Genomic DNA, 11372 nt, shown 5'->3' with positions numbered 1-11372 from the left:
TTTCAGCATAACAGCTTTTGGCTTTTGACCCCCAATTTTCAAGTTCCACAACAAAAAAATGAGAATAATGAAATTTATATATAGAGTAGCCAAAAAAAATTGAAAGTGAGACGTTACGTATAGTTGCAGTTGGCGCTAGTGTACAGTCAGCTATTTCCTCCTCGTTTGCTCCTGTTCACTTTGTTTCCATGCATTTGTGCAGTAGCTGTGCAAGAATGACTGCCAAACCTCCTCCCTCCACCAAAATTCACAATCAACCCTTCTCCCGTTCATTCAGAGCACAGTAACAGGTCATTACAGTAAAGTGCCTGGTTTCTTTTAAATTGTCTGCAATTATTTCAACATATATTTAGAAGAAATCATTATGTAGATGTTCTAGAGATATTAGTGAAAATTGGTTTGGGGTTTTTGGATGGGCTGGGCATGCATTATTATCTTTCTGATTTAAAACAAAGGGGGACATGGTGGTGAAGCGGGTTTGGCCAAGGCCTGCTCTCTGGTGGGTCTGGGGTTTGAATCCCTCTTAGGGTGCCTTGAGATGGACTAGCATCCCGCCCTGGGTGCGTATGGGTGTGTGTCTAGCCTTGCACCCTGTATTGCTGGGTTAGACTCCAGTTCAGTGCATTCTACTTAAGACAAGCAGTTTGAGACCGTGTGCATGTGGTTTAAAATGGTGGTAAATTTCAATATCCCTGTTGCAGCGTATTCCTAGAGATGTCAAAATTTGAGGGTATTGAATTTGGCTGCAAAAATCTAAAAATAAGTTGTAATCTTCATAACAATTATTTTAAAAACCTTCCTTAATAATGAAGGATTATATTAGAAAAAATAAGATTTTCCTCTTTATATATGATGCAAACATGGTAAGACACATCACTGGAATGTTGTATCTCCTGTTGAAATGTTATATCTTTATAAGTGACATTTTCTATGAGACAAACTTTCACTCTAAATAGTAAATTATGCATATCTATTTGTTCCCTTAACTAACTTCAGTCTTAATGTAATTAATAACACAAATTCACTTTAATGACGTACATTTACTTTTCAGTCTGTTAAACTAGAAATTCATGTTCTGAATATTTATAATTACACACACACACACACACACACACACACACACACACAGTGTCTGAAACCGCTTGTCCCAAGCAGGGTGGCGGCGAAGCGGAGCCTAACCTGGCAACACAAGGCTGAGGAGGGGTACACCTTGGATGGGGCGCAAGTCCATTGCAGGCTAGCCACAGACACATCCTCAGACGATAGGAAATTTAGTATCACCAATCTACTTGAACTGCATACTTGTTAACCTTGGAAGGAAACCGGAGCACCAGGAGGAAACCCACACAGACAAAGGGAGAACAAACAAACCCCGCATAGACTGAGCCGGATTCGAAGTGACACGTGAAGAGCTCAGGTGCTGTGAGGCAGCAGAGCTACTCGCTGCACAAGCATGTTGCATATGTATCTATATCTAAAATAAAAATGTCCATATATAAAACACATGGACATATATATTTTCATGTATATGTACATATCCAGAACTTCACTGACTGATTTTTGTTGAGGGGTACAAGACTCCTCAACCCTATCGTCAGCCCTGGGTGTGTTGAAGGGTCTTCTCTTGTGCTGTTTTTGGTTGGAAAGCTGTGCTGGTGCCTAATTTGGACAGCACAATGAGATCTCAAAACAGTTAGACAAATACACATCGGTCAGCCAAAACACAAAAACCACCTGCCTAATATTGTGAAGGTCCCCCTCATGCTGCCAAAATGGCTCTGGCCTGTCGAGGCATGGACTCCACAAGACCTCTGAAGGTGTCCTGTGGTATCTGGCACCAAGACGTTAGCAGCAGATCCTTTAAGTCCTGTAAGTGGTGAGGTTGGGCCTCCATAGATCGGACTTGTTTTTCCAGCACATCCCACAGATGCTCGATCGGATTGAGATCTGGGGAATTTGGAGGCCAAGTCAGCACCTTGAACTCTTTGTCATGTTCCTCAAACCATTCCTGAACAATTTTTGCAGTGTGCCAGGACGCATTACCCTGCTAAAAGGGCCACTGCCATCAGGGAATATTGTTGCCATGAAGGGTTGTACGTGGTCTGCAACAATCTTTAGGTAGGAGGTACGTGTCAAAGTAACATCCACATGAGCACCAAGACCCAAGGTTTCCCAGCAGAACGTTGCCTAGAGCATCACACTGCCTCCGCGGGCTTCCCTTCCTCCCATGGCGCATCCTGCTGCCATCTCTTTCCCAGGTAAATGACACACACGCACCTAGCCATCCAAATGATCTAAAAGAAAATGTGATTCATAAGACCAGGCCACCTTCTTCCATAGCTCCATGGTCCAGTTCTGACGCTCACGTGCCCATTGTAGGCGCTTTCGGCTGCGGACAGCGGTCAGCATGGGTACTCTGACCCATCTGTGGCTACGCAGCCCCGTACGCAGCAAGCTGCGATGCGCTGTGTGTTCTGACACCTTTCCATCATAGCCAGCATTAAGGTTTTCAACAATTTGTGCTACAGTAGCTCTTCTGTGGGATCGGAAAAGACAGGCTAGCCTGCGCTCCCCACGCGCATCAGTGAGCCTTGGGCTCCCACGACCCTGTCGCCGGTTCACCGGTTGTCCTTCCTTGGACCACTTTTGGCAGGTACTGACCACTGCATACTGGGAACATCCCACAAGACTTGTCGTTTTGGAGATGCTCTGACCCAGTTGTCTAGCCATCACAGTTTGGCCGATGTCAAAGTCTCTCTGATCCTTACTCTTGTCCATTTCGTCTGCTTCCAACACATAGAGTTCAAGAGCTGACTGTTCACTTGCTGCAAAATACATCTCACCCCTTGACAGGTGCCATTGTAACGAGATAATCCATGTTATTCACTTCACCCGCCAGTGGTTTTAATGTTTTCGCTGATCGGCGTACATCTGACAACACAATGGCCAACGTATATTGAACACCCCCTGCAACAGCAGTACATTTCCAAGGGAAGGGTGGCCGCTTCCCAAGAGGCACTATAAAGGAGGTCCAAACCCATAACCTCTGTTTGGCAGTGATGAGACGGTAAGTAGTACCCCAAAGGGGTACTTTGGAAAAACAGGAGAAACAGGCATAGGTAAGTACTGCAGTACTGCATATACACTTGATCACGGTAACAGTAAGTGAATTTTCCCCCAAACACTGAAAAAATGGTAATTGTTAGTTTTAGTAGCATGGTCTAACACTATATCTATGTGTGCACACACCCACAAACACAATGTTGTGATACTGCATTATTTTGTCTCTGTTGCCAGTATGGTGAGAGTGGTTGTGTGCTCCTGTAGAATTAAGGTAAATGTCCATGCTTGGACAGCCTAATCTGTCCCCCCATCCGCCCTCAAACAGCAACTTTCAGTAGCCGCATCCATGGTAACGGTGAAGCTACATGGCTAGATGAGATTCAGTAGGAGATGTTAAAAATGCTATAGTATGTGAGGTCACCATGGCTCACACATCTCTTCATGGTCACATGGAAGGTGGGTGTCTCTGGATAGGCAAACGGGGTGGTGGCCCCTATGTTTAAGAAGTGAAATTAAAGGGTGTTTTCAAAGTAGAGGTAAAAAACACTCCTCAGCCCCCCAGGTGAAGCTTGGTACTGGAAAGGAGACTCCAGCTGATACTTCAGAAGGAACAGATTGAAGAGGAGCAATGTCGATTTCAACCTGGTCATGAAACAGCAGACCAGCTCTACTACGTGACACAGCTATTTGAGGGAATCATGTCTACATGTATATTGTAGACTTGGAAAAGTAGTATGACCATGTAGAAAAGTAGAGTATGACCATGTCCTTCAGCATGTGCTGTAGGACGTACTGTAGGAGTATGGTGTACGTGCTGCCGATTTGTGCCATCTGATCTCTGTATGAAGATCTGTCAGACCTTCTCAGAGCATTTCGGCGGTTTTTCAAAAGACCTCCCATTGCAGTACAAAGGTTCAGACCATAATCAGAGGAAATTTTTCACAAATGGAAAAATTGGGTGTTTCTCATTACAATAATTTCATACGATGAACCAAAAAAGCTAATAAAAACTGCATTGACATCTTGAATCCTCTATGCTCACCGTCTACGTACAGCTGTTTGCTGATTTCCTTTGAGGCTATGAAGCTCAGTGATTATCACGGAGACAGATGGAGACAGATGTTAGGCAGCCAGCAGCACTATGGCCTTCTCACCTGTGACTGCAGGCGGTTTAGCCAAATGGTGATCAGGGATGGCTCACCACACATGTCGGTTTGCTCTTGGGGATTGCTCCTGGGTTCACACACTGGTCAACTCCAGCACAGTAAGTGTCCAGACTTTATAAACACGCTGACAGCTTCAACTAATTGGAACAAACCTTCCAGGCCATGTCGATGGAGAAACAGTGCTGTTGCTTGTATTGTGGATGATGAATACATATTTAATAATTTTGTGATTAGATATTGTTGAATGGGTTAACCTCTATGTAGCTACTTGTGTGATGTATACCAATTCATACGGTGGAATGTGACAAATGGACTGTACTCTAGAACCATGTGTCTGCATCAAAATCTTTCCTTTTGTTGATGTAACGCACTCTTTGTGTTGTCTGAGATGTATGTCGCTTTAGAGAAGTGTCTAAATGTAAATGTTTAAGATGAACAACAGATCTGTGAGCAAAGACAATTTCACCGTGATCCCAACTTCAAATGACAAAGTCCCAAGTAAAATATATACCTAAGAACATATCTAATTTACATGTATTTAACTGGAACTTCTAGTCAAAACACAATAATTGGTCAAAAGACCAGCATATGATCCATCTATCCTCTGATAAAAAGGAAAAAATAAGTAACTCTTGAGTGATGATATGCAGAGGACTGATAGATGAACTATAACATGTGCAGATTACACTACACACCTTTAGGTCCATTAACAGGGGCCTTTCGAGATGATCATCTTCTGAAACTCGGACCAAGTCCTGTTTAAGACAACTCCGCAGCATGAAGAGAACATGTGACCTGTGCAGTGCTTTGTGTTTATCTGAAAAATCTGGTTTTGTTTTGGGCTGAGTGCTTCCATGTACTCATCTTCCTCAGTTGTGTTGTTCATGACCAGACTCACTCATCACACACAGGACAAGATTTAAGAAAAGCAAATCTTTATGAAACAGCATTGTCTCTGCCTCAGGGCATCTACTGGAATGTGACTTTCTTCAGAACTAAAACACGTATGACAGAACAGCCTAGGCTTCCTGTTACACCGCAGCCATGATCCTGTTCCATGTGCACACATTATGATGTGACTCAAAAGACCTGTTATTGAGAGCACCCAAGTGTACTTCTATACATCAAGTTCCGCTGTTTCTCCAACAGACACGATCAGGCCTAATCACACGTAAGTGGGTCTCCAGGTCAAAATTTCAGTCCTTTCTTCTTAAGGTCCAGTTTGGCTTCCTTTATCTGTGCCTGCAACTCCTGGGCTGCTTCCTCACAGTCATTGAAAGTGGCCACTCTGTAGCCCACGGTGGCTATGGAGTAGCACCCAAACACCACCAGCAGGTAAACGGGCATGGGCCAAACCACTTCTCTGTACACCTGTGGCACTTTCAGGTCCAGCAGGTCAAAGGTCAGCAGACCCCACGCTGTGACCACCACTGAGACACCCAGCAACCACTCCAGCAGCTTGGTCATTGTGGACAGGTGAAGAGATGCAGAGAACTCAGTGACTGGGAAGTCCTGGGAAAATTAATCGATATGGGAGAAAGGACACTGAAATTATTGAACTAATCCCAAGTAATGCTAAACAACATGAAAATATGAGAGAACATAAGTGAGATTAAAGAAAAGCAAGAAAGCTACACTGGCTCCTTGCATAATGAACGCTAAACTGTGATTTTCAACATGTTTCCTACTTTATTTTCAATTGCATTTTCTTAACCTTTATTTTCTAACATTCCACGACTGTGAGACTGCATTCTTCCAGCTTGCTTCCAGTGTTCATTTGGTGTTCCTGACAATTAAGGACGTGGGTTGGTTATATAGTCAATAACTGGCACTAAGTAGTGGTTTGTGGAGAGTATTTATTTTAATTTCACCTATTTTTTATTGTACTTTCTGATATATCCACATTTTTTAACATACAAATTAAAAGAAATCTATTCTTAAGTTTTTATTTTCTTTTTAAAAAATAAACTTAGTTCAAGTAGGCCTGAAGCAGACAACTGTCTGATATATTAAATTCAATTTTAAGGTTAATGTAATTTGAAGTTAATAATTACAAAAAAATAAATATCTAAAAAAAAAAAAAAAAACAACTGAATTTGGGGGGGTGCGACGGGTTTGACCGGGTCCTGCTCTCTGGCGGGTCTGGGGTTCGAGTCCCACTCGGGGTGCCTTGTGATGCACTGGCGTCCCATCCTGGGTGTGTCCCCTCCCCCCCAGCCTTGTGCCCTGTGTTGCTGGGTTAGGCTCCGGTTCGCCATGACCCCGCTCAGAATAAGCGACTTCAGCCAATGTGTGTGTATGTGTGTGTGTGGGTGTGTGTGTGTGTGTGTGTTTGAGAACCGAATCTCTGTGTCTAGCCCTTACATGGCAGTAAAACTCACTCAGATATGCACTGTACTGGCATCACATCCAGAATGTAAACAGCTGCACACCCTAGGATCCTGGGTCAGACTCTGGACACCGTGACCTCGCCCTGAACAAGCGATAATTTACATTTATTAATTTACATGATGCTGTTCTCCAAAACAACTTACAATGTTCAGCTACTTATAAGTATTTACCTGACTATACAGCTGGGTCATTTTACTGGAGCAATTTTAGGGTAATTACCTTACTCAAGGGTACTAGTAGGAGGTAAGATTCAATCTTACAACCTTGAACCTTTTGGTCCAAAGGCAGCAGCTCTAACCACTTCGCTACCAGCTCCCCCATAATGGATGGCAGGATGTTTTGTGTATGAGTGTATTTAGCTTGTATACATTATTGAGCTTTTACTGATAGCTGCTTAGCAAAAAAAGATGACTTTGGAGTTACAAACAAATCGAGTTACAGCCTTCCGATCCCACAAGTCTTTGGAAGTAATTTGAGGCCCCACCATGGCAGCAGAACCTATCAGGCACCTTCTGATTCTTCATTGAATGAGGCACTTCAGTACAAACAAATTTATACAACTACACAAATTTAGTGTAAAATCATGTTAAATAATGTAAACGCAGCTTCACACACACACAGTCACTAGACTAACAGGAAGTTGTAATAATCTTATTGGTTCAGTAAACCTGATGCAATTATTACACGTTGAATTACATTTTCACAAATAATATATTCTATGTGAGAAATATGCCTGATGACATTACAAACAAAAATACACAGAATCACACGCATTATAATAATTATTTCAGAATAAAACACGTACGTTTCCTCACCTCCCGAGCAGTCAGCGAACACGTCTGAGTCGAGCGTATATGACGTTATTGATTGCAGAGGATTGTGGGATATGTAGTTTACTGCACGACTTAATAGCTCCAGTGGAAACCCGTTGGCGGAGATCTCTGCCCGTCTGGGAAATGTGCGGAACCCCTGCTGGTTTGCTCGAGTTTTCCTCCGATGTTCTGTAGCCTACAAATGGAGGTGGATTCAAAAGTACCTCTGCTGAACATAACCTCCTGGTCACTATAGCAAAACTGCCATCAGTTACTCTGTACCAATGTAGACACACAGGGCTTGAAAATATCCTACCTTAAAATATAAATATTCATTTAAGTGGTACCTTTGTCAAAAGCAAATTCACCAATATTGGATAACTCTTTTATACTGATTTTCCAATTATGAAGCAAATATAAGCCTGGCTATTGTTCCTGGATCAATTCTGGTTAAGGACCTTACCAAAAAGGTGTCTTGTATTGTTCTATGGTAAAAATATCTGCGTTTCCACAGGTTTTAAATATATTTAAATATTCTTAGACTACAGGGGGTGCGGTGGCGCAGTGGGTTGGACCACAGTCCTGCTCTCCGGTGGGTCTGGGGTTCAAGTCCCGCTTGGGGTGCCTTGCGACGGACTGGCGTCCCGTCCTGGGTGTGTCCCCTTCCCCCTCCGGCCTTACGCCCTGTGTTACCGGGTAGGCTCCGGTCCCCCGTGACCCCGTATGGGGCAAGCGGTTCTGAAAATGTGTGTGTGTGTGTATTCTTAGACTAAATCAGTCTTGGGGGGTGGGCACGGCGATGCCATAGCGCGGCTGGGTCCTGCTCTCTGGTGGGCCTGGGGTTCGAGTCCTGCTTGGGGTGCCTTGTGATGGACTGGTGTCCTGTCCTGGGTGTGTCCCCTCCCCCTCCTACCCTCCGCCCTGTGTTACCGGGTTAGGCTCCGGTTTGCCGCAACCCCACTCAGAACAAGCAGCTTCAGCCAGTGTGTGTATGTAAATCAGTCTGCTCAGCAGGGCATTAGGTTACTTACAAGGACCTGTGTTAACTTCTTTAAGCCTTAGTATCTGACCTTCTCGAACAATGACACTTGAACACGCATTTGAAATATTGCACTTTGTGGTTCTTGTTTCATATTTATGCATGAATATATTCGTAATCTGTCTTTGCTTCTATGTTGCCGTGACCCAGGGCTGCTGTTGCTAATGAGAAAAGACGGTTTTGAAACTAGGCAGCAGTCTGCAGTCGACAGTCTACACAGACTCTTCGCCACCTTCTCAATGACACATTTACATTTATTCATTTACCAGATGCTTTTCTCCAAAGCGACGCACATCTCGGAGAAAAATACAAGTGCGGTTCATTGACAGAGCTACTTTACCCTCCACCTCCTCCTTCTCCCTCGTCTCTCACTGCTGATGCTTTTGTCTTGTTCTTCGGAGACAAAGTGATCTCCATCATGGAAAAGTTCTCAGAATCCACCTGCCCAGATTATGCTGGGACTCCCTGCAAAGTCTCATTCTCAGCATTTCAACCCCTGTCAGAAGGTGACACCTCCAACCTCCTGCTGCCACACAGAGCTACCACCTGCTCTGTGTGGTAGCTCTTTTCTCAATGTACTCCTCTGTGGCAGCAGGAGGTCGGAGGTGTCACCTTATCTCTTTTAACTCCAAAATCACCAACTCCTCTCTCTCCTCTGGTGTATTCCCATTCACCTTCAAAACTGCCCCCGTTTCACCGCTGTTAAAGAAATCCCCTCTGGATCCTAACTCAGTGCAGAACTGCAGGCCAGTCTCCCTTCTCCCTTTGCTGTCAAAAACTCTGGAACAGGCAACTTGTGATCAACTATCTACATTCCTCACCCAGAATAATCTTCTTAATGGTTATCAGTCTAGATTCAAAGATAGATCCTACCAGGTGGTCTGGCAGGGCTCCTGATCATCTCTGCAGCCTTTCTGTCACTGGTGTTCCACAGGGCTTGGTACTGGGTCCTCTACTTTTCTCAATATACTCCTCTTCCCACAGATTCTCCTACCACTGCTATGGCAACGATACCCAGGTTTTCCTCTCCTTTCCACCCATAGTTGCAGACATTTCCTTGTACATCGCCGCCTGCTTCTCGGACATCTCTGCCTGGATGTCTGCTCACCACCTACAACTCAACCTCTTCAAAACAGATATCCTTCACCTCCCAGCTGGTCCATCCTCCTGCTGAGAACCACCTGGACTTCTGCAACTCTCTCCTGTCTGACCTTCTGGCCTCTGCCATCAAACCTCTCCAGGAGATACAGAATGCTGCTGTGCAAGATGTGTTTCACCTACTGGACTGTTCATCTACACAAAGTGAAACACAAACAGCACAGCACAGCCCAGGACCCTCTTAACGTTTTTATGAAAGATACAAAACAACAGTTGTCATTCAGGCAGAAAAAATGGGAGTTATTCTTATTCTTAAAGCCTTTCTGATTATATCTGAAGTATATGTGTGTGTGCGTCTGTGTGTGTGTGTGGTGGGGGGGGGTGTTACCAGTGTCACTCATTTGTGCTCCCTGGAAAAGGCTTGTACATGTTCATACATGTGCTGGTGTTTCTCAATACCTCATCAGAGACAGTCATGATTACTGTGGTTACATTATTGTTTTACAGCAGGATTATTTGAGTCTTGGCATGGTGGTGCAGTGAGTAGTGCTGTTGCCTTGCAGTGCCTGGGTGGTACGAGAGAATGTGGGTTCAGTCCCTGGTCAGTGTGTGTGTGTGTGTGTGTGTGTGTGTGTGTGTGTGTGTAGAGTTTGCATGTTTGTCCTGTGTTTGTGTTTCAAGTGAACTGGTGATTCTAAAATACCCTTACCTCATGTGTGTGTTACCCTGGTGTATGAATGAGGGATTCACTGTAGTGTTTCAGGCAGTGTAAGTCACCATGGATAAAGGTGTCAGTGAAATACTACCTAGTAATCATTGTGTGCTGCTTTGGAGAAAAGTGTATGCTAAATGAAATGAAATGTCAGTGTCTTCAGTTAAAAATATTACATGTCAATATAGTTACTGTACACACACACTGTCTGAAGCCGCTTGTTCCGAGTGGGGTTGCAGTGAGCCGGAGCCTAACCCGGCAACTCAGGGCGTAAGGCTGGAGGGGGAGGGGACACACCCAGGACGGGATGCCAGTCCATTGTAAGGCACCCAAGCAGGGCTCGAACCCCAGGCCCGCCAGAGAGTGGGATCTGGCCAAATCCACTACGCCACCCTAAGGAGGATATAAATATGTTTAAATGTTCTTGAGCTAATACGGAAAACCATGAGGTGCAATTCCCTCTCAGTCCATGTCCAGGAGAGCAGTGCGAGATGAAGGCTGGTGTGTAAAGGACCATTTCTGTTCCGTTTTTCCATTTCCAATGAATGCCAAAAGGAAAAGCTTGATGTTGTTGTATTGAAATTCTGAGACATGATGGGAAATCCTCTATGTTATGTTGAATGTCTGAATTTGTGGGTTGCAGAGCTGTGATTCCAGCTCCAGCTCCAGCTTTGGAGCCAAGGGTGTGTGAGGTTGGAAGCACCGAGTCGGCAGTTTGTAGGCGCCCACATGTGCTGGCTGACTAAAGAGAGAGGAATGCTGGGTCCTATTTTCCCTCTCAGCCCATTTCCACTCTCTGAGCCACAAACTGGTTCTTGATGTCATTCCCTTTCCTTCCTCCCCATTTTCTTCATTTGTTTTCATTCACCCTCTTATTCATCTTTTCATAACGTGCCACTGTCACATTACAGTAATTATAATAGAAATATTTATCATGATGATAACTGGACCTTCTTGCTCTGCTTTCCATCTAGTGATTTCCCACAGTGAATCTTTTTCTGCCGGTTGGTCCTACTGAGCTCAGAACAGCAGAGCCAGTTGAAAACAAAGTTCATTGGATCAGTTGTGGAAAATGGGCCATATTCCCTGGT

General features: G+C 44.3%; 1 protein-coding gene across 5 annotated transcripts; it reads right to left on the bottom strand.

Moving 5' to 3' along the window:
* Positions 1 to 5147: 5147 nt before the first annotated feature.
* dpm3 (dolichyl-phosphate mannosyltransferase subunit 3, regulatory) lies at positions 5148 to 7469 on the bottom strand. 5 transcript variants are annotated; one of them, XM_018765905.1, is made up of 3 exons: positions 7436 to 7462; positions 6611 to 6702; positions 5148 to 5741 (listed from the first exon to the last, which is right to left on the bottom strand). In XM_018765905.1, the coding sequence occupies exon 3, from the start codon at positions 5694 to 5696 to the stop codon at positions 5418 to 5420; it is 279 nt and encodes a 92-aa protein (XP_018621421.1). In that variant the 5' UTR covers positions 5697 to 5741; positions 6611 to 6702; positions 7436 to 7462; the 3' UTR covers positions 5148 to 5417. The 5 variants fall into 5 exon arrangements, with proteins under 5 accessions (XP_018621421.1, XP_018621420.1, XP_018621419.1 ...); XM_018765904.1 differs by having other exon boundaries at positions 7426 to 7451; XM_018765903.1 differs by lacking the exon at positions 6611 to 6702 and having other exon boundaries at positions 7426 to 7469.
* Between the last annotated feature and the right edge of the window lie 3903 nt (positions 7470 to 11372).

Source organism: Scleropages formosus, chromosome 23 (genome assembly GCF_900964775.1).
Source record: "Scleropages formosus chromosome 23, fSclFor1.1, whole genome shotgun sequence".
Classification (NCBI taxonomy): domain Eukaryota; kingdom Metazoa; phylum Chordata; class Actinopteri; order Osteoglossiformes; family Osteoglossidae; genus Scleropages; species Scleropages formosus.
Note: the sequence above shows the minus strand (reverse complement) of the source record. Positions and strands in the feature narration are given on the sequence as shown.

Coding starts and splice junctions, on each gene's coding strand:
- dpm3 (XM_018765903.1), bottom strand. CDS start 5,696: ATGACCAAGCTGCTGGAGTGGTTGCTGGGTGTCTCAGTGGTGGTCACA.